Source organism: Macrotis lagotis, chromosome 3 (genome assembly GCF_037893015.1).
Source record: "Macrotis lagotis isolate mMagLag1 chromosome 3, bilby.v1.9.chrom.fasta, whole genome shotgun sequence".
Lineage (NCBI taxonomy): Eukaryota > Metazoa > Chordata > Mammalia > Peramelemorphia > Peramelidae > Macrotis > Macrotis lagotis.
In genome coordinates this window covers 232,836,541-232,859,196 of record NC_133660.1, presented here as the reverse complement: position 1 = coordinate 232,859,196, position 22,656 = coordinate 232,836,541, and the positions used below count along the sequence as shown (strand labels likewise).

Genomic DNA, 22,656 nt, shown 5'->3' with positions numbered 1-22,656 from the left:
AGATCAGTAAAGACTTGAAAAAAGTGGGATTTTAGCTGAGACTTGAAGGCAGCAGCCAAGGAGAGCAGTCCCACAGCATGTCTCTGTCCTCAAGATTCTATGAAAGTTCATCCCAGGGGACCTCACAAGCCCAACGTGAAGAAGAGGACCTCCCAGGGGTTAAATGATTTGCCTGCCATCACACCTTGATAAAGGTCAGGAGGAGGAATGATAACTAAAGTGTTTTCTGATTCTAAACCAGGATCTTTCTGTAATAAAATACTGCCTTCCAAGTTTCACATACAGTTTATTCCAAGTTCAGAGTTGAAAGGTCATCAACTGAAATACATCTATTTGAACTCATGCCCTGTGAAATTCTAACTTCCCTACGACTTACACACATTATTAGTTAAATTGATGCTTGTTAACTTTGGACTTAAGACTCTAGGGAAATGTTTACTTACCCATGAGACTTACAAATGTCAATCATTTTTTCTTTGATTATAAAACTAGATGGAAGTTTAATCAGAAGCAGAATCAGATGACTGTAACCCCAGGCAAACAAGTGTGAATGGGATCTGTTAAAAGCAAAGAATCTGTTAATATCAGGATTTCAAAAGCATAATTTTTTTTTAAACAATGGAAATTCTCAGAAGTACTCAAAATAAGGGTAGCTAGGTGGCATAGTGGATAAAGCACTGGCCTTGGAGACAGGAGTACCTGGGTTCAAATCCAGTCTCAGACACTTAATAATCACCTAGCTGTGTGGCCTTGGGCAAGCCACTTAACCCCGTTTGCCTTGCAAAAAAAAAAAAAAAGCCTAAAAAAAAAAGTACTCAAAATGCAAACAAACCATGGCGTATTTCCTGATTGGTGCCTAGTTTAAAATGTTCTTAGGCCAAGAGGTCTCCAGCATCTTTACTGTAGGCTCTCACCCCATTGACAGGCCACATTGAAAATCCAGAGATAAGAGGAGACCATAGCACAAAATTTAGAATTTTTATCCACATACAGTATGGCTTGAGTTAGAAAATACTGGACAATAAAATATGACTCCCTACAATTTCTTTCAGCTAAAACTTTCCATATAGATTTAAAAGAAAGAATAAAAACCCAAACTGAACATTAATCAGAGACAGTACATCCAGTCCTCAACAGGCCTCCCTGGGTGAAGAAGTAAGAGAAAAACCAAGAACTCCAGATGCTCCAGTCAAGAGCTCCATGGAGGCCTCCATCTGAGGGGAGGGAGATGGAAGCTACCCCTCCCTGGGACAAGATAAGAGATTAACAAATTAAACTACACAGGGAGGATGATACAAACTCTCTTACCTAGGACGTCCATTATCATCCATAGTGCATGTCCTTTCTGGGGCATCCTGTGTCACTGCCAAGAGCAACCAGTCCAATTTTAAAGATTCAGGCTGAAGAAGAGACTCAAGGAAGCACAATCTAGAAGAAAATCACAGCAAATGTCAGCCATCTAAGAGCTGTAAAAGGAATAACCTAATGGGAATATTTAATGGAAACTCAAATGTGGCTTAATACAGATTTTCTTAGGACTAAAATGCAAATCGTGGCCACATCACCTCTTCCTTCCTTCAGGGAAAAGTGAGATTTCTTGGTAAAAGTCTTTTCCCTCTATGGGCCTCAACATCCTCATTCCTTCAAAAGAGAAAATTAATAATCTTTAAGATTAAGTTCTAAATCATGGAATCCTATATTCAATCTAGTCTTAAAATTAAAAAGGCAAAAATCCTACAATTCCTTATCCCTAATTCAAAGGAAAACCTTAACTTTAGGGGTATCTAAATCCCTCTAGAGTCTCCCAGAAAGGCAGTTTAGAATACTGAACTAAGCATGGTTATAGGATACAGAAGATAAGCTCTCATATTTCCATAATTGTATCATTTTTATGTGATACTCATATCCCCCACCAGATTATTTATCAACAAAAAAAAATTCATGCCAATTGAATGATAATTGAAAATTCATACTCTAAAACTCACATGGATCTGAGACCTAAAATATCATTTTGAGAGGTCACAAATATTCTTCAGAAAACTGTATTGTTGTAAAGCTAAATCCAAAAAGTATAATGTTATCTGTAAACAGGACATTTGGAAGACCTCATAGGAAATCCCTCTATCCACCACAATGACACATACCTTTGGTGAGCATATACCTCCCTGTTTTAAAATGACGCATATAATGTTTATGATTAGAGGGAGACTAACAGGATTATTTGTGCTGTTTTATATTTCAAGGAATACTTAATGATTTTAATAAGGGGGGACATCTTATTGATAATAAGCACAATAAATGAGTCCAACATTAAACTGGATGTTTCAAAACTGAAAAGAACAAGTTTATCTTCAAAGAAGGGAGAAAAGACACTTTTCTTGCTCATTTGTGGAGGGCTAAGTCCACAGATATGAAATATTACATATAAATTTATAATTTTCAATGTTCTGATTGATTTTACTGAATTTTTTTCTCTTATTCTTTTTGTCAAAAAAATTCTTTGTTTTTAGGAATGGTTCTCAATGAGGAAAGGAAGAGAAGAAGAAATGTAGCTGATGAAAAAGCAAAAATATAAAAAATAGTAAGCAAAGCAAAATCATGTATTCTCTATATCTGAATTCTCTAATTCATAAAGAAAAGACAAACAAATTAATATGCCCATAAGACAGAACTAACATCCACATCCTTTCTCCTTTTGGGACATCATTTGTTCTATCCCAAAGTCCATGAATGGAAACTATATCTATACAGTTAATATGTACTAAATGTCTAATGCTCATGCATGGGGTATATAAATCCAACAACCATTTATCAAATGCCTATTACATGCAAGACATATTGAGACAACATAGGCTGATCTCCATTGTGGGTTGGCCTGGAGAACTACATGATAAGGTTTTGTCAAGAGGAGGTGGGGGGGGGGGGTAAGCCGGTAGGTCTGCATGGAACCACAGCCTAAGCACTCTCCTCAGGAATATGGGAGAACTAGTTAAGTCTCATTAGCCAACAGACTCTGACCACCAGATAATAACAATCACCTAGAAAACAGGTAGGACAGACCCCGAGTACAGGATTTATTAAAAAAAAGTTCTACAGCCTTCAGTATTAGGTTACATTTGGGTTCTTAGCTACTAAGTAGTACTTAGGAGTTATCAGTCTCTAAACTTCCCTATTCAATTTGATGTAGAAAATCAGATTTTAAAAGAGAGCTAGCATTTTTGTTACCTTAAAGTTGGGATTACCATAGCTCAGCTTATAGGCCAAGATTAAATTCAGCCAAGGGCCCAAATTTCTCCCTCAGTCCTACTGTAGTAATAAAGGAATAATTTAAGGAAAATAACTTCACCATGAAAAGGAAAACCGCTTTTCACTTACCTTTGATCTTCAGGCTTTGATTTCATAAGATTGTCCAAATAGACTAAAAAGTGGGCTGGATGATTCCGACAAAGCTGCATGATGTCTGATGGCACAATGGATGGGAAGAACTTGACCAAAGACCTAAGAGCTTTTTCCCCAAACTTTTCATAAAGCCTGCAAAGAATCATAGACTCTCAGACATGTTAAGGACTCAGAGGTCATTGGTCCAGTCCAAAGAATATGAATCCCCTCTAACTTCTAGGTAAATAGTGATTAAACCTTCACTTGAATGCCTCCATTGATACTTCCTAAAACAGCACATTTGGTCCAATCCAAAGAACACAAATCCCCTCTACCTTCTAGGCAAATAGTGATTAAACCCTCACTTGAGTACCTCCATTGATATTTCTTAAAACAGCCCATTTCATTTTCCCACAGGTCTATCCTAAGTTCTTTATTACGGAGCTGGAATATATCTGTACTGATTCTAGTTCTCTTTAGGGACAAGGAGAACAAATTTCTCATTTGGTGGGTTTGATATGTTGAAAAAAGTCAATTCCTATTCTCATTCTAATACCTCACTTCCCCATGCCAACTGACAGCAGCCCTTTGCCATCTACATTCTTCACCAACACAAGCCCCTAATTTGAACACAAGCTAGGTCTTTGATTTACATCTAGCCAAGAGCCAGATCGATCTTCTCTAAAGAACAAAAGAACTGGAATTTTAGCTTAATGTTAGAGCTACTATTCTACATAAAAAGTTTTTTGAGAGAGAGAATATTGCCAACCAGTGATTTTAAAGTTTTCCACTATATAACCACATAAAAGTTTAGTGCCTGAAGACATCCTAGAAAATGTGGTGCTATAGCAACCTAGGAAAAACCATCAAAGGCAACCTGCCTGATGACATGGGCCATAAACAGAGGGTTGTTTGAAGGAACCAACTCATCTAAGAACTTTAACACTGTCAGCATATCTTCTTCTTCCATCTCTAGAGGCATAGGACTGGAACGTACCAATTCTGAAAAACAAAACAGTGTTCTCTTCTTCTCTCATTTAGTAGTGGGTACTACTAATACATTCACACAACAAACACTGACTAAGCTCTTATTATGGATAGATTCCCACATTAGGATCTGTGTTGAGGATCAAGTATCACATGGTCCCAGCTCTCAAGGAATCTACAATCTAGTTGAGAAGAAAAGGCATGTAGCACAGAGAAAAATCTTAAATCTAAGAAACTGTACAATATAAAACTATAGAGGAATATGACATTTTCAAAGATCTCCCAAGCTAAATTCTCAAAGCAGCACTGCCCTCTTCCAAGCATCTTTCTGCTTCTCATTCCAAGGAGGTCTGACAGTGCTCTAAGCATCTTGGGAATCTCCATCAGAGGCCAGGACTTGACAAATTTCACTGCTGGCCATTCTTCCTCTTCTGAGAGATATGATTTTGAAACAAGTCATTGGAAAGGGAAAAGCATAGGAAGAAAGCTGGTAACCAAACTGAATACTATTTTGGATGAAAAATAAAACAAATACAGACCAGGAAAAGAGTTTTTGAAATAGTTCAGGGATGTTCCCAAAATTCTTTGAATAATGGTAGGATTGTCTTAAAAATGAAATCCTAATGTGCAAATAGAATGCTGATTACTCAGTACTGGAAAAGATTCTAATATGTGGCAATATAATTCCCAAGCAAAACCAGAATTGTATCTTCTGTTACACCTTATATTTATATAAGCATTTCATGTTTTGTGAAGTGCTTATTAATATGCTTTCCTAGGGATACCTAGAACAATTCTGTACAGTTAACAGTATCACTATCCCCAATTTACAGAAGAGCATACAAGTAAACCTTACCTCCCACTCCTTCAAATACAGCTCAGCTTCTTTAAACAGAAGTTGGAAAGCTTCATTTTTTTTTAAAAAATGACACAATTAAAATGTATTGATGGTATAGCTATGTTGAAGTCAGACATTCTGAAAAGTAATTTGGAATCATGACCCACAAGTTATTAAACTGGACATAGTTTTTGATCCAGCAATACCCTATTAGGTCTATATCCAAAGAGATTAAAGAGGAAAAAGACTCATTTGCACAAAAATATTTACAGCTGCTCAGTCTGTGGGCAAAGAATATGGAACTCTACTGTACTACAGAAAAAAAAAACCTAATGGTGATGGTTTCAGAGAAACCTGGAAAGATTTGTATAAACTCATTCAAGGCTAAGCAGAACCTGGAAAATAATTTATACAATGACATCAATACTGTAAATACAATCAACTTTGAAAAACTTCAATAATCACAGTGACTTAACTCTGATTCCAGGGGACTCATAATGAAACAAACTAGCTACCTCCTAAAAGAGGTAATGAATTCAGAATGGAGACTGACATTTTTTTGAAACAGTCAATGCAGAAATCTGTTTTGCTTGACTATACACATATCAATTTTACTGTTTCCTTTCAATTGTGGAGGAGGGAGGGATGAGGAAAAGAAAAGGAGGACAGGTTTTTGGCTGAGTTAAGAAGTGTTATGAACTTCTTTCCCAATTTTTTTTAAAATCCTACAATAGAAGATACTATATATGTTTTTCCCTTAATCTCCCACTCTCCAAAGGAAAACAAACAAAAAAAAATTACCTTTCAGTCCTTCAACATAAGTATCCCAAACCCTGGGAATATCAGAATATCTATTCTTGGCACATTGCTTTACCCTTTCCAAGTCTAAGAGAAAAAAGTACTTCTTTATAAACTGACAAGCAGGAATCCAGGTAATGGTCTGCTGTAACTCTTGATCCATATTTACACATGGGATAGAACTAAATACACCCAACTCCAGACACAGAGTTGTCAGTTCAGCCAAGTCCTTCTGAAGACTGCTTTCTATGAAACATGGGCCATGTATTTGAAAAAGGTCATCTGCCGCTTCCCTCAAAAAGTTTACTGGTTCATTTGCTATTTTGCCTACAGAATTTTCACTATCTGAACAACTACTTTGTTCTTGTCCAATATTTGCTTCTAAAATTTGTTCTTTAGATTCATCAAGCAAAGGCATATCCTGGTCTGTCTTTGTATGTGAGTTGACAATCTCTGAAATGCTGGAAAGATCCTTCTTTGCAAATGTTTTTTCTAAGTGTAATAGCCACTCCTGTAGAACTAGTCTCAGAGATGTTGGATGAAACAGAATCTGAGGATCTTGAAGTTTCAATCTGCATGAGAACATCCCAAAAAAAAAAAAGATGAATGTTAAAAAAATAACAAAAATCAAGTATTCAAATGAAGAGATATGAGAGAATACTCCCAACCCTTTGTGGAGGTGAAAGGTCCACTGATGATGTATATTACATTATACAAGTTTTCCCACTTTTTCAATTTATTGATAAATAGTGCTGATTTGTTTTCCCTTTTTTTCCCCTTTTGGGGGGGGGACTCTAAAAAATACTATTTTACATTGGTATGGCTCTAAGAAATTATACATTAGGAAGGATAACTGATGATATTAAAAAATGTACCAAAACCTACTTTTAACAAATTATTTTCAAAAAAATTTTCTAGAAGACTTCAAAAAAATTTAAAAGAAAATAATCAGATATTACATTAATTACCCCAATAAAAAAACACTACTATTAGTTTCAATTCTTAACTATTTTCCCAACAAGAAGATGCTTAATCTTTCCCTCAGAATATTCATTTAAAAGCATGATATGGGGTTGTTTCACTATGAAGAGATCACTGCTATTCTCAAAGTCAGGTGGTTAAAATTTTTATTTACAACTCAAGTTCAGTGAAATTATTAAAGTCCATTCTTACACTGTCTCAGCCGTTGCTACCCTGAGTTCTTGAAGCTTATCTTCTTCTGAAGACTGATTTTTCACATCTCTCCTGAAAAGAAATGTAAAAAATAAGCATGATGCCCAAAGAAAGGTGTTGGTTTAGAGTACATAATGCCAGCATCAAAGTACTTTCTATGCATGCCTCCCCCAGTCCTTCACAGATCGTACCTGCACAGACTCTCTCTGAGCTCAATAAAGATAAGCTACCAAGCTGCCCTCTCAGGATTGTTCAGAAAGCTTCCCCCAGTGTCCAGTCAGGTCCCTGCTCCAGTCCCACAATCAAGGAATAGTGACACAGAGCTAAACACAACCAGAGCTCTTAGGACAGCCGTCTCTCTCTATCTTGCTGCCTCCTAGCCATTAATTGGTATGTCAGAGATCAAATGTCCAGCTACAAGTTTCTTCAGAAGCACCTTCTGCTTGAGGGAAGAAAATTCTAGACATGTTGTCTTGACCTTTGCCAAGCTGGATCCCTGGACAGACAGTCAGTCCCTCTGATGAGTTTCCTCTCAAGCTGCTTGGGAATTACAAGAAAGCACCAAGCCTATCTGAATGGGCTATTAACCAAGGGTTCCCTCAGAAGTCATCAGTCAGAAGGTAAGGGGATAACATAAAAATTAACTTTCAAATGCAGACAGGCAGCTATTTTATGGTCCAGCAAGTATTCTCTGGATGGTTTTACTCTTACTCCCCCAGTTTTGCCCTCATCTGTATTCTCAGTCTTTAGCATAGTCCCTAGCACACAGTGCGTGCTTGATAAATTCTTATTGATCTGACTCCTCTGGTTTAACATAATGCATATTAATTCATATTTCTTTAGCACTTTCAGAGAGAGTAACAGTGAGTTTTCCTCACATTGATACACCAAAGCCTCCATGTTAGCAATGAGGACACTGACAACACTTGCCCAAAAGGACACAGCTAGCAGCTCTGGGTAAGAAATAAGTAGAAGTTGATGCATTGATCAGGGCTGGAGTCTCAGGGGCCCATCTCCCTGCATGGAGAGGAGAGGCCACAAGAGGCCTACAGAGGGGAAGCACCTGTAGCTCACCACTAGGGAAGCAGAACACTATCTGTTCAGAAACTAATAGAGCCATGGAATACCCCAGCTGGGAAGAGTCGGAGCACCTCAGCTCAGACTCAGCTTCTACTGCTCACTCTGTGAAATGTCTCCTCATCTGTAAAATGAAGAATTAGATTCAGATACCCCTAGGGTCTCTTCCACATCTAAATTTGCAATCACATCTCTCTGACCTTGGACATAGGGCCTCCCAACACCTCCCTGGTCCTTTCCTCCTTCTTGCCAGGGATTCTCTTCTGTGACACTGGCCTTCTAGCTGTCCTCACACCAGATATTGCCCCCATTGAGAGTTGTCCTCCATCCCTGGAATGCTAATCCTTCTCATCTCAGTCTCCTAGTTTATCTGGCTTTCTTTGAATCCCACTAAAATCCTTCTGCAATAAGCCTTTCCTGATGCCCCTCTGTTGCTTTCCTGTATATAGTTTGTCTCAATACTATTGTTTGCATGCTGTTTCCCCCTTTCGACTGTGCTTGGCTTAGCCCAGAGCCTGATATACAGAAGGCATTTCATAAAGGTTTGTTCGTTGACAGCTGTCAAAATAAGGAAGCTAGACTAGATGGTCTCAAAGGTCCCTTCAGCTCCCAGCTTAATATCTGATAAATTTCCTAGTCCAAAAGGAGTTAAAGAGTGGCTCAAAGGGGCGGCTAGGTGGCATAGTGGGGCGGCTAGGTGGCGTAGTAGGGCGGCTAGGTGGCATAGTGGGGTGGCTAGGTGGCGTAGTAGGGGTGGCATAGTGGCGTCGTGGATAAAGCACCAGCCCTGGAGTCAGGAGTACCTGGATTTAAATCCGGTCTCAGACACTTAATAATGACCTAGCTGTGTGGCCTTGGGCAAGCCACTTAACCCCATTTGCCTTGCAAAAACCTAAAAAAAAAAAAGAGTGGCTCAAAAAAGGCAGCTGATCTCAAAGAAACACCAGACAGCATTCTATACCATTAAGAGGCAATACTGTAGAGCAACAAGTAAAATGTCCCAAGAACCTCACCCATGGGACTTAATAATGGTGGGTTAGGGGGCGGCTAGGTGGTGCAATAGATAAAGCACCAGCCCTGGAGTCAGGAGTACCTGAGTTCAAATCTGGCCTCAGACACTTAATGATTACCTAGCTGTGTGACCTTGACCAAGTCACTTAATACCATTGCCTTGTAAAAACTAAAAAAAAAAAAAAATAAAAAAAAATAATGGTGGGTTAGCTCGCTCTCTGCCAATCAGGGCAAGCTCACACTACCACTGGGAAATCTGGGCCCTGTCCAACCACTCAGCTGAGCATACTCCCCAAAAGGTCTGAGGCAAAGACTTACTCATTTCCATCTTCCTGTGGGCAGGTCACTCCGCTGGCCTCCTCCTCAGGAGGTTGCTCACCACCTCTGGGTTCAGGTCTCACTTTCAAATCAGGGCTTGAATGAAGTGTGCCAATCTTTTCAGTAGTTTTCCGCACAAAACTAGAAACACTGGAGTTGTGGAGTTTAAACAAAGACCAAAGACTATTACCTTTAAATTTTTTAAAAAAGTTATCTTACTATGTAATTTTGCTATCTCTAATATTTTTTTCCTCAAGGATATGATTTTTTTCTCAACACATTCAATTTTGATCAATATATACCATGGAAACAATGCAAAGACTATCAGACTGCCTTCTGGGGGGTGGGGAAGCAAGATGGGGGGGGGGTAAATTGTAAAATTCAAATGCCCAAACACAAATAATGACCTATAGTTCAGCAAGAATTAAGAATTAGGATTAATTTATAAATTTTGAACTGAAAGGCAAGATCAAGAAAAGGTCAGGAGAAGACTGAGAACTGTTATTTTCTCCTACTAGAACCAATTAAAAAAAGAAAAAAAAACCCAAAACACTGGAAGTCAAATGTCACAAAATTCTCATGAAAGAATTTCTATGGTCCAAAGAATAAAAAAATCCTGTACCAGCAGCTTCAGGTTGGACTTTGTTTATAAAGAAAAAAAATGTACTTAGTATAATAACTTCCCCCATAATTCATCTCTGACCCACTTAAGTCCCGTGTTATCACATTTTACTTCTTTTCTTAAGTGACATAAGGGCTGAATCATATTTTACTCTTCTTTTTACCTCTCCAGAGCCATATACACAGTAAGTGCTTAACTGATTTTCTTAAATGATCCAGAGAAAACACTGTTGTGGATAATGGTTCAAAAATTTATTTTATTCAGTATATGCTTCAGGATTGTTTCAAATCAATTAAAGTGGGCTTTGTGGCCATCTGTCCTCTCAAGCCAGATCAGGACACAGAACAGCAAACTTTTTTTTGTCATTTAGGCAACCACTACTACAGTCATCACAACCACCAAAGTTTATATGTAATTAAATCTAGAGAGTCATTTAAGCAATGGCATAAAGGTTTCCATTACAATAACCTGAGAGGGGCGGCTAGGTGAAGCAGTGGACAGAGCACTGGCCCTGGAGTCAGGAGTACTTGAGTTCAAATCTGACCTCAGATACTTAATAATTAGCTAGCTGTGTGGCCTTGGGCAAGCCATTTAACCCCATTTGCCTTGCAAAATCCTAAAAAAGACAACCTGAGAATGCCCAAACACAAATAATGACCTATAGTTCAGCAAGATTAAGAATTGGGAATAATTTACAAATTTTGAACTGAAAGGCAAGATTAAGAAAAGGTCAGGAGAAGACTGAAAATTGTTATTTTCTTCTACTAGAACCAATGAAAAAATTCCTATTTTATATTCTAGATCTATGACACACTATATATTCATCTGCTCACACACTTCCTCAAGAGTAAGTGAAGGTAGCATCTTCCTAACTAGAAAGGATAGAGCTTTAACCATTCTCCATTTAATAATTCTTTTTCTAAACATACTGAAATGTTATTGTGATGATTGAGGGCATATTTTTTTAAAAAGTGATTGAGGAACAATATACCTTTCCTTGACAGCCTGAAGAGAGGCGAGAGGAGATGAAGAACGAAATGATAATGGAATGCCAAATGGAAGAAAAGCTTCATTCCGATCTGACTCATCTGTCACTGAAGCATGAGATACAGTGTCTGACAAACAAAATTGGGGGAGGAAGGAGCAGTGTGAAAAACAAAATTTAATCACACTAGGGCTTCCTGTCTTTAAAAAATGTAAACAGTTGGAAATGAATAACCAAAGGAAGTGAAAACAAAAACCCCAAACTAGAAAGACCCAAATAGGAAAAGAAAAAACACAGAGTTGTGTGGAATGGACCCAGACTGCCCACCCACAAAAATGGTAAGGCAATGAGTGTTGAGAGATGGCCCTTATTTTCCTAACAATTCAGGATCTTCCTCCTCACGCTATCTCCCTACTCAATGGTAGAGATCATAAAGGTCAGAAATTGTGATGGACCTAAATTTTTCATCTCCTGAACCACTGATCACCCAGGAAACTCTGAAAACCCAGATGAACTATGCCCTCTATCACCAAAAAGGACTTAGAATCTTAAACTCTCAATAGATCATTTGATTGTTTTTTTGTGACTTTTAAGCACAATATAGTAAAGGAAACAGCTCTGTAATTATTTTTTCATTCTTAAAGAATATTATAGACCACTGAGTAATCATAATCAGCTCTAGCTGGGTCAGAATTAGGGGGGTGGTTTAGCAATAGCAAATTTTAGCCTAAAGGTAACATAAAGATTGTATTTACATATTAAACACATTCTTTCTAAAACTATAGGGGCTGATCTCCCACTGTCAGCCAAAGCAATAATGAACACACAGTGGGAGAAAATGGGATGCAGAATGTTGTACACACCATCAGATATGGGCACTGTGTAATTGGTTTGGCTAAAATGTTTTTCTTTCCTGGACAAGAGAACATCCAGGGCTGGATGGAAATGATGCTGTTATAAAAAATAAATGACATCATCACTAAAACTTAAAAAGAAAATCCAGTCAATAGAGTGCGTTAAAAAAAAAAGACCAATTTTTTTTAAAGATTCCATCTGGGGCAGCTAGGTGGCGCAGTGGATAAAGCACTGGCCCTGGAGTCAGGAGTACCTGGGTTCAAATCCGGTCTCAGACACTTAATAATTACCTAGTTGTGTGGCCTTGGGCAAGCCACTTAACCCCATTTGCCTTGTAAAAAAATCTAAAAAAAAAAAAAGATTGCATCCATGGTTGCAAAACATGAGTACTAACATAGACAGAGACTAGAATTCCAAAACATCATCTGAAATACCTTGAGAGCCATTACCCTGGTCTGGGCGGTCTTCTTCAGGCTGTACAGTGAATTCCTTAAGTCTCTCATCCTCTGAAAGTGTTTGACTATGAAGGGAAGAAGAATCTTCATCTGACTGGCTGCCTCTTCGACTAATGACACGATAAATGCCAGAGTCTAGGACACTGAAACTTTCCTAAAAATTAAAACAATTGTATGAAACCAAATCAGTTTTGGTTTATTTACATGTTTTGAGATTTTTTGTTTTGAAAGGCTTAAAAAGGAAGAAGACTTGCACTTCCAGCATTCTCATCAAGGACCTCTAACTTATTTCCTTTGTGACTGGCAGAAGCCATGGCTGAAACCACAAACTAATGAAAAGAGATTAGGATTCCAAATTCATTTCTAGTTGGTGGGGAAAATTGAACCTCTAATGGAATCATTTAACCCCACTCATCCCCATAGGCAAAAATGGACAAATATTCCTTATTTCCAAAAAGGCTTGGTAGTGACAGTACACATGAAATGAGATTAAGTCCTTAAAAAATGTAAACTGTGGGGGGCAGCTGGGTGGTACAGTGGATAGAGTATCACCTCTGGAGTCAAGAGAATCTGAGTTCAAACCCAGCCTCAAACACTTTATAACTTCCAAGCTGTGTGACCTGGGGCAAGTCACTTAACCCCAGTGCCCTGCAAACAAAGCCCTTCCCCCTCAAAAAAAATTCAAGCTGCACTGAAAATAACTGGGATCAACTGAAGTAATGGTTTAAGTTCACTGGAGCATCTAAATATCCTCAAAGAAAACAAAAAGCAGATGAGTCAGAGAATGAAAATCAACTAACTACAAACAGAAAAAGTATCAAGACTACTTTGACCTTCAGCCAAAAGCAGTGGCTAAAGAAAGCTATTATGTGGAAAAAAGGAAGAATGCTTCAGGTAAGTGACTTTGACTGTGCTCAACCTAATGTGGGCAACTCATAATCTAAGATTTTAAGTACTGAGTACACCTACATGTGAGGAAATTGAGCTTCTCCTACTGCTGCAGGCAGAATCTAGAGGTTCCAGTTTTGAAATCAATTCTTCCAGTTGAGCAATTAGATCACTTTGGGTTGTGATGTCCAGTTGTGATTTCAAGTGTTCCAACTTGTCAACAGGTAAAGTTTTCCTTGCCTAAGAAAATGTCAAGAAAGCATCAGTTAATGTCCTTGCTAAGCTGCTACAGCAGGTTATTTGGGTATTTAATCTATGATTTGTATCAAATAAATAACATGGTAGATAAACCTAACACAAATATCTTCTAATAATGCCCAACAATGAGGAAAATGACTATGACTACGTTTAAGACAACTATCTTGGCAATCAAATAAATTGATTATAATAAACACAAAAATTATAATCCCACACACACCTTTAAATCATTTCTCATAAAAGAAAGGAAGACCTAAAAGATAAGTTTGGATTAAACTCTGGTTAAATTTTGCTTTTAGGGGCAGCTAGGTGGCACAGTGGATAAAGCACCGGCCCTGGAGTCAGGAGTACCTGAGTTCAAATCCGGTCTCAGACACTTAATAATTACCTAGCTGTGTGGCCTTGGGCAAGCCACTTAACCCCATTTGCCTTGCAAAAAAAAAAAAACCCACTAATAAATAAGTAAATAGATAGATAGATATAGATAGATAGATAGGTAGATAGATAGATAGATAAATACATTTTGCTTTTAAACAAAGAACTATTCTAGCCATCACCAGAAGTGGTCCTGCCCAGAAGTTCTTTTCACTCAATCCCATAATCTCTTATCCAGAGAATGACAATAGCCTACTAATTGGTCTCTCTGCCTAAAGGCTCTCACACCTGCTGGGCCATCTTCCAAATGTTGCCACTGTAATTTTCCTTCAGTCCAGAAACCATGATGCTATTCCCTGGCTCAATAAACTCCAGTGACTTCCTGATCCCTCTAGGATAAAATATATATACTCCACTCTTTAGCTTTTAGGACCCTTCATAATCTGATACATTTCTCATATATGACCCCCTTCTCTCCACTACCTCAGCCATATTCTAGGTGATTGTAGGAGCTTTCTAATTCATCTGCTGCCAATCTGATTTTCCTAGAGCACAAGGTTGAGTTTGTTATAGACCCCTACTCAACAAACTCCAGTGACTCCCAATCAAATATAAACTGTTCTGGCATTTAGTCTTTCAAAATCTGCCCTCTCTGACCTCTCCAGTCTTCTTCCTTCTATTCATGCTCCATATACTCCTTTCTTTGTTTATTTGTTTGGTTGGTTGTTAGTTGTTCATTCATTCATACATACATTTATTTACTTTAGGTTTTTGCAAGGCAAATGGGGTTAAGTGGCTTGCCCAAGGCCACAGAGCTAGGTAATTATTAAGTGTCTGAGACCGGATTTGAACCCAGGTACTCCTGACTCCAGGGCCGATGCTTTATCCAATGTAACACCTAGCCACCCCTTCATATACTTTAGATTCAACAGCCTGTACCCTATTACTAGTGCATGTATACCATACTCTATCTCCTGACTCTCCTGATTGTGGTTTTCTGGCTTCCCTGGTTTCCTTCCAGATCTGCTCTCCCTTAAATTCCTCATTAGTGTCTTCCCTCTGAAATTACTTTTCCTCCACTCTCTCTATTTTATGTGCACATAGTTGTTTCTATGTTGTCTCTCCCAGTATGATGTGTGCTCTCGCATTTCTGTGTTAGCAATAGTGAGTGCTTGATATATGTTTATTAACTGATAATACTGGGTTTTAATCATTAGGACAAAGGCATATGAAGAAAGGATTAAGAGTAAATATTTCACAGACAACCTATTTAGCTAGAATAGTGATTCTCTGGTTCACTGGTTCTCTAACTCACTCGGCCAAGGACAATCGAATTTTGGAAAAGAAGGCAAGTATAGGTAGCCAAAGCCCATAGGCCTCTCCTAAGCAGGCGATCCACACAGCGCTCCACAGACAAAAGGGACAAATGTGAGACTTTTCCATTCGTATGTAGACAGAACAGGTCATTCCTGCAAACAGCCACATCTTGAATATCTTTGGGAAAAAAAAGAATTCTTCATTCATGTTATCTTGTCATTCCAGGCAAAGTTTAAAGACTGTATTTCAGGATAAATTTAAGGGGCAGGTTTCTTTGTAATATACACTGAGAAATGTCTCCCCATTTCTGGGCCTCGATTTTCTCACCTATAAAATAAAGAAGCTAGACCAAAAGCCTTTGAAGGTAGTCATGTCTGAATTCAGTCCCAGATACTAACTTGGCTACATAACCCAACACAAGTTATTTATCCTCTGTCTGCCAGTTTCCTTGACTGTAAAATGATGATAAATAATAGCACCAAGGATTAATATGAAATCAAATGAGACAATATTTGTCAAGCAGTTAACAGCACCTGGGATATAACAGGTGCTTCTCACTCCTTTCATTGCTTCCTTTTAGCTTAAGATCTGTGACCCTCTGATCTTTATTGTGATAAGTCAGGATACAATCAGACAAAAGATTATAGCAGTATTATAAGTAAACATGATCAATTGTGTGTCCCCTTACTTTTACTGTCAATGAAAAGAAATGAGAAACTTTCTCACATCTCTAAAGAAGACAAATTCTACCATTTAGAAGGAAGTAGTTTATGTCAGAGTCCAGATTGTAAAAGTCTGGGGGAAGCTGACCTTTAACCACTGTATGCAAATTAATTATAGCAAATTCCTAGCAGGTAAATGACTCAGAGGGGAGTCTCGGACTGCCTCCTGCCTGAGGATATTCCTGGGATTACTGTGAATTTACTCTTATTTTTTCCCATAAAGTAGGAAGACAATAAAGGAATCCACAGGCTGGCCAGGACATCCAAAGGAGCCTGGGACCCCTGCCTCCAGACCAGTCCACAGCTTTCCCCCTTGTGGAGATACAGCCTTGCTGCTAACTGCCAGACAGGCTGCAAAGCCCAGAAAACAAAGTTCTTGTCCACAAAGTCCTTGGCACTGACAATAGGTTCAGCATCAGAAACTGATGTGATTTTATTGGAGAAAAGGACCCAAATGAAGAGGCATGAGCATCAGTTCTATTGCATCATGCAGCTGAAACCTTGAATCTAGATGTGTTGTCTCCCACATTAGAATGTGAACTCCTAAAAAGCAGGGACTGTGTGGATCTGTTTGTGCCCCTAAAGTTTAGCAAAGTCATGTGCATATAATATGTGCTTAATTAGAGAATTTTCATTCATTCAAGAAAAATCTCTTTATAGTACTAAACCTTTCACATGAACACAAGATTACTAAACCCCTGAAGATCGGGCAGGAACCAAACATTTACTTTTGGATCTCTTCCACTGCCAAACACAGACTTCTGCATGAAGGTGAGTAAAAACAAATGTGTACTGAATGAATAATTTTAAAAGTACATAACAGCACAAAAGTAATGGTTACCTTTGACTTCACTCCAAAGAAGAACTTGAACACTCTGGGGAATGAAAATATAAATGCCTCTTTCATTCCAAGTCAAGACATAGTTCTCACTGTAAGAAAAAACAAGTATCAAAGGATCTAAAGGTTTGGTGTGTGTCCATTTCCAAGGCTTTAGGATACACAGGTCTAACCTGTAATTCCCAAGAATTCACTTTCTCATATGAGAAAACAAGGCCAATCTTCAGGTGCAAAAGATAATTGGTGATCTAGCTAAAAAATGCCATGATATCCACTCACCTACTAAATGATTCATTGAAACTTAGTCAAACACAATGGAAATTCTAATTATAAAGGAAAAGATGTCACCTCAAGAAATCTTTCTGAAAAGAAAAATCTGTCTTTTAGAAAAGCCTCAGGGAATAAAAGTCAAAATAAACAATTTCAATTCACATGATTAAAAAGTTTTTGTATTAACAAAATCAATGCAACTAGACTAAAAAGTAGTTTTCAGTAAGGGGAAAATGTATCTATTCAAATATCACTGTTATAAATCTACTCTCCAAGATATAAAAGAGTTACTGTGACCCTGGGCAAGTCACTTATTCACCTTGACAACAACAAAAATACACATGGGAACTGACACAAATATAAACAAAAGCCATTCTATAATAAATATACTGCCAAAGGATATTCTGTTTTCAAAAGAAGAAATACAATAATTTTATGAAAAAATGTTCTAAATTGAGCCAGGATCACTGGGTAGGAGTGAAAGAGTTCCAGCCTTCTAGGAACAGACCATAAGGTGCCTGGGTGGCAGCAGAAGCAGTTTCCTTACCTGTCAACCCAGGGAATACCAAGTACAATTTGGAAGATAAGCAGGGAAACCACTGCCAGAAGCAACGTGGCCCTCAGAGCAGCTGTGGCCCTCAACACAGCCTAGATCCCAGGAAAGGGAAGCAGGCCCATGAAGCCACCCAGCTCATGGAAGGTAAGGGGGTGGGGGGAGACTTTCTTCTATTCCCTGAGACAGGACTCTCCTTCTCTGTCCATATTCAGACCCTGATAATAGTCTGAGACCCCCCCATTGCCACAGAGCAGAGAACCTCCTCACAGCTCAAGGGCAGAGGGGGAATGCTTGTGGGTCATCCACAGACCAGAGTACAGGCCAGGAGAACAATTAGAGCCTCTCATAAGGAAATGGGGCCCTTGCAGAGGTGACCCAATAACAACTCAAAAGTTCAGGAAGCACCCCAAAACCAGGGCACAGGCTGGGGAAATGAGTAAACAAAAATATAGGAACCTGACCACAGACAATTACTTTGGTCCCATGGAGGATTAAAACACACACTCAGAAGATGACAAAGTCCAAGCTTCTGTATCCAAAGCCTCCAAGAAAAATAGCAATTGGGCTCAAGCTATGGCAAAGCTCAAAAAAGATTTTGAAAATCAAGTAAAGGAGGTAGAGGAAAAATTGAGAAGAGAAATGAGAGCAATGCAAGAAAAACATGAAAAACCAAGTCAACAACTTAGTCAAGGAAATGCAAAAGATACAGAAGAAAATAAGTTAAAAACCAGTTTAGATCAAATGGAAAAAGCAATTCAAAAAGTTAATGAGGAGAATACCTTAAAAAGCAGAATTGGCCAGATGAAAAAAAGAGATAAGAAAGTTCTCTGAAGAAAACTCCTTCAAATGTAGAATGGAGCTAAAGGAAGCCAAGGACTTTGCAAGAAATCAAGAAACAATAAAACAATATCAAAAGAATGAAAAGCTAGAAGAAAATGTGAAATATGTCTCATTAAAAAACAATTGACCTAGAGAACAGAACTAGAAGAGAATTTAAAAATTGTTGGGCTACCTGAAAGTCATGATCAGGAAGAGCTTTGACTTTATTTTTTTTTTAAAGAATTTCTACAGGAGGGAACAGCTAGGTAGAGCAGAAGATAGAGCACTGGCCCTGGAGTCAGGTGGACCTGAGTTCAAATCCAGCTTCAGACACTTAATAATTACCTAGCTGGTGACCTTGGGCAAGTCCCTTAACTCCACTACCTTGTAAAATACAAAAAAAAAAATCAGAGAAACATGAGATGACTTGTATGAAGCAGGTAGAATAAAGAAAGCAGAGCCAAAAGAACAAAATTCATCTCCTGGAACAATGCTTAGGACGTGATTAAGTCGTTAATTATTAACAATGATTACAACATATATGATAATAGTACTAAAAGGAAGTATTCTCCATGTTAAGGAGTCCATTATGCTTCCAGTCACCCAGATGTAAAACTTTAAGTTAACCTTGACTTTTAAAAATAACTAGTATCTATATAGAGGTTTAACATTTACAAAGCACTTACAATTATCTCATTTGATGCTCACAACAACCTTAGAAGTAGGTCCCCATTCTTCAGTTGAGGAAAATGAGACAGAAACCAGTGACTTGCCCAAGGTCACACAGCTAGTAAGAATCTGAGGTCGGGGTGGCTAGGTGGTGCAGTGGATAAAGCACCAGCCCTGGAGTCAGGAGTACCTGGGTTCAAATCCGATCTCAGACATTTAATAATTACCCAGCTGTGTGGCCTTGGGCAAGCCACTTGACCCCACTTGCCTTGCAAAAAAAAAAAAAGAAATATACAATTTGCTGTGTGGTCTTGGGCAAGCCACTTAACCCCATTGCCTAGCAAAAACCTAAAAAAAAAAAAAAAAAAAAAAAAAGAATCTTGAGGTCAAATTTTAACTCCAGTCTTTCTGATTTCAGGTCCAGTGCTCTAATTTGCACAAGCTAGTTGACTCTTCTCTTGATCTCCTCATTTTCTACTTCCCAACACATCTTACTTACATATTCTCTCTACTCACATAGCTACCATCCTAATTCAGGGCCACATCACCCCACCTTAACTATTCTGACAGTTGATTTGGACGTCCACTTTTCAGACTCAGGTACACCCTCCATACAACTACTAAAATAATCTTCAGAAAGTATAGATCCGATCAAGCTATTCTCCCACTCAAAAGAGTGCCCAGTGACTCTCTACAGCTTCTACAATAAAATTAAACTCTTCAGCTTGCTATTTAAAGTATAACAACTCTAGTCTTATATACAACTCTAGTCTTTCTTTCAGATTTACTGCCCCTATTCATTTCCATCATGGTCTGTTTTCTAGCCAGACTGGCCTACTTGCTTCTCAGGAGTTCAACCACCAACTGATCCTTGTGTCTGAATTGTACTCCATCCCCCTCTACTCCCACCTCCTAGGAGAAACCTCTCCTAATCCACCTAAGATGTCTGTGTTCTCCCATTTCTCCCCAAATTATCACATATATACTATTTACATGCTGAATCTCAGCACACCCAGTACAACACAATCCATAAACACCTTACAATAGGGGCTGTTTTGTTTTTCATTCTTCCTTTTTATTCCTAAGGTCTAAAGCAGTGCCTTTCACATAATAAAAATGCTTATTGGACTTATCGACCTAGGAAAAAAAACTTGAATTTGCAATTTGAGACAACATGTTGTCTTATTCAGACAGGGATGAGGAAAGGGGGAAAAGGGATTCTTAGAGGACACAGTCTTGGGAAAGAGCAGAAGGGCATATGGTCTGGTTTCCCAGAAAAGCCCAGCCACAGGGAGTATGGAAGGTGTTGAATTCTAAGAATAAGAACACAGAAATATCCTTGGAACTATCTCTGTGCAAAAACAAGTCAGTGAAGGGCAGGAACACTGAGAGTCTCCAGGATTGACAGAAGACTAGACCAGAAAGCAGGACAAGATAACACAGAGAGGCTACAAAACTGTGCAAATACAATGATTAATGTTAATTAATGTTAATACCAATTTGTTGCACTAAAGAGCACACCCTTCTTTTCTACCAAAAACAGACATACCATTTGGTTAGAACACATTGTTTATTTGGTTGTCTGTTGGTAAGTGTTCTGTGTCCAAACAAGACATACTAATTGTTTTTAAATCAACATGAGATTACTTGCCAAGGAATGCCAGATTAAAACAACAATAATACAACCACTAGTTGGGGATGTCAGATAGGCAGAAAAATAGAGTTCTTCTAAAGATAGAAAAATTAAGCTTCTAAAGAATAAGCCCATAATAAGTCTTTTTTGAGAGATCCTTTTAATTAAGAGATTAAAAAAATACTTATCTAGAGTTAATTTGAAAGTTGAAATGGAGAATTGCAAAAGTAGAACTGGGGCATTAAAAACTTTAAAAAGCAATATATGAAATGAAAAAGTTTTTACATTTTCTTAAAGAGAAAAGTAACAATAGAAACTTACCTTAGATATAAGAGTTTGGGAAAGGTCAAAGACTGAGATGAACCAACTGCACTATTAAATTCAGGCTCTGATCTAGGAAGTAAATAATATGCTTTTTAATCATTTAAAACATCTTTTAATTTTTACTTCATGGTAAAGGAAAATTATATCTGGGCAAAAAGAAAAAACACAACCATAGCTGAAAAATAGGTTCTTATTCAATGCACTCTGATTACAATCTCATTAAAGTCTTTGATGATTACTATCATTCAATCCTTTCAAAGACATTAATTGCATCATAGGTGGCACAGTCTCTCATCCAGAGGGCCCTCAATAAATGATCCTTAAATGATTAACTGGGAACTACACTTTACATTCAAGAAATATCAAGACAAGCCCTTCCTGGGGGGCAGAGCCAATATGGCAGCATGAAGGCAGGAATTCCTGGAAACTTGTTCCCCAAAAAACTCCAAAAGCTTTCAGATTATGACTCTAGCCAAAATTGAGAGGGGCAGAACCCACAAAAAGACTGAGTGATACAATTTCCCAATCTAAGACAACTTAGAAATTCCACAGGAAAGGTCTGTTTCACCAGGACCAGGGGTTGGAAAAAGCTGCGAGCCACAGTGCAGCAGAGTCAGGTCAGGTGCCTAGATCCCTGGAGGCATCTGGGTCTGCAGCAGAGGGTACAGTTTCCAGACCTCCTAGGCCAGAGATCTGAGAACAGCTTGAACAAGTGGTGAGAGAACTTTGCTGCACCAGAGTGCTGAGTGAGTGCCGGCCTGAGAGCAGCCCTGCAGTGAGAACCTGCAGTGGGAATCGGTGAAGACAGCCTGTACCTCCAGAGTGCAGTCCACAGATGGTAAGGGGGTCAGGGGAGACTGCAGAGGTCTCTCTGCTCTCCCTGGGGCAGGACTCAGCTGTTTGCCCACACTCAGATCCAGATTGCAGTTTAGGCTTCCATACCACCATGGCCAAACAGAGACCCTCCTCACAGCTTCAGGGCAGAAGGGAGGGCCTATGGTCATCCACATACCAGAGCACAGGCAAGAAAGCAGTCAGAACCTCTCATAAGACCTTGGAGGAATTAAGGTCCCTGTGGGTTGTCTCAAAAATCCCCCAAAACCTTGGAAGTGTGGTAAATCAGCTGGAGGCTGAGGAAATGAGCAAACAAAAGAAAAAGAATCTGACCACAGAAAATTTCTTTGGTCCCATGGAAGATTCAGAAGATGACAAAATCGAAGCTTCTGTATCCAAAACCTCCAAGAGAAACAGAAAATGGGCTCAGGCTATGGATGAGCTCAAAAAAAGATTTTGAAAAGCAATTAAGGGGAGAAAGCAGTGAATAGAACACCATCCCTGGAGTCAGGACGACCTGAGTTCAAATCCGGCCTCAGACACTTAATAATTACCTAGCTGTATGGCCTTGGGCAAGTAAGTCACTTAACCCCACTGCCTTGCAAAAACGAAAAGAAAAAAAAAAAAAAAGAAAGAAAAGAAAGTACAGGGGACCA

The 22,656-nt window shown here is 38.6% G+C and overlaps 1 protein-coding gene across 6 annotated transcripts in view; it reads right to left on the bottom strand.

Moving 5' to 3' along the window:
* The window catches only part of HPS5 (HPS5 biogenesis of lysosomal organelles complex 2 subunit 2), a 49,346-nt gene that overhangs the window by 5,008 nt on the left and 21,682 nt on the right, over nt 1-22,656 (bottom strand). For 5 of the 6 annotated variants that reach the window (XM_074230159.1, XM_074230156.1, XM_074230157.1 and 2 more), the window contains 13 exons: nt 21,164-21,235; nt 16,899-16,987; nt 15,334-15,512; nt 13,467-13,625; nt 12,477-12,651; nt 11,194-11,317; nt 9,581-9,730; nt 7,175-7,246; nt 6,005-6,573; nt 4,260-4,380; nt 3,376-3,531; nt 1,309-1,428; nt 444-557 (listed from right to left, as the gene is read on the bottom strand). In XM_074230159.1, the coding sequence (XP_074086260.1) occupies nt 444-557; nt 1,309-1,428; nt 3,376-3,531; nt 4,260-4,380; nt 6,005-6,573; nt 7,175-7,246; nt 9,581-9,730; nt 11,194-11,317; nt 12,477-12,651; nt 13,467-13,625; nt 15,334-15,512; nt 16,899-16,987; nt 21,164-21,235 (2,100 nt within the window). The remainder of the gene's footprint in view (nt 1-443; nt 558-1,308; nt 1,429-3,375; nt 3,532-4,259; nt 4,381-6,004; nt 6,574-7,174; nt 7,247-9,580; nt 9,731-11,193; nt 11,318-12,476; nt 12,652-13,466; nt 13,626-15,333; nt 15,513-16,898; nt 16,988-21,163; nt 21,236-22,656) is intronic. The other variant, XM_074230161.1, reaches the window with a different exon arrangement.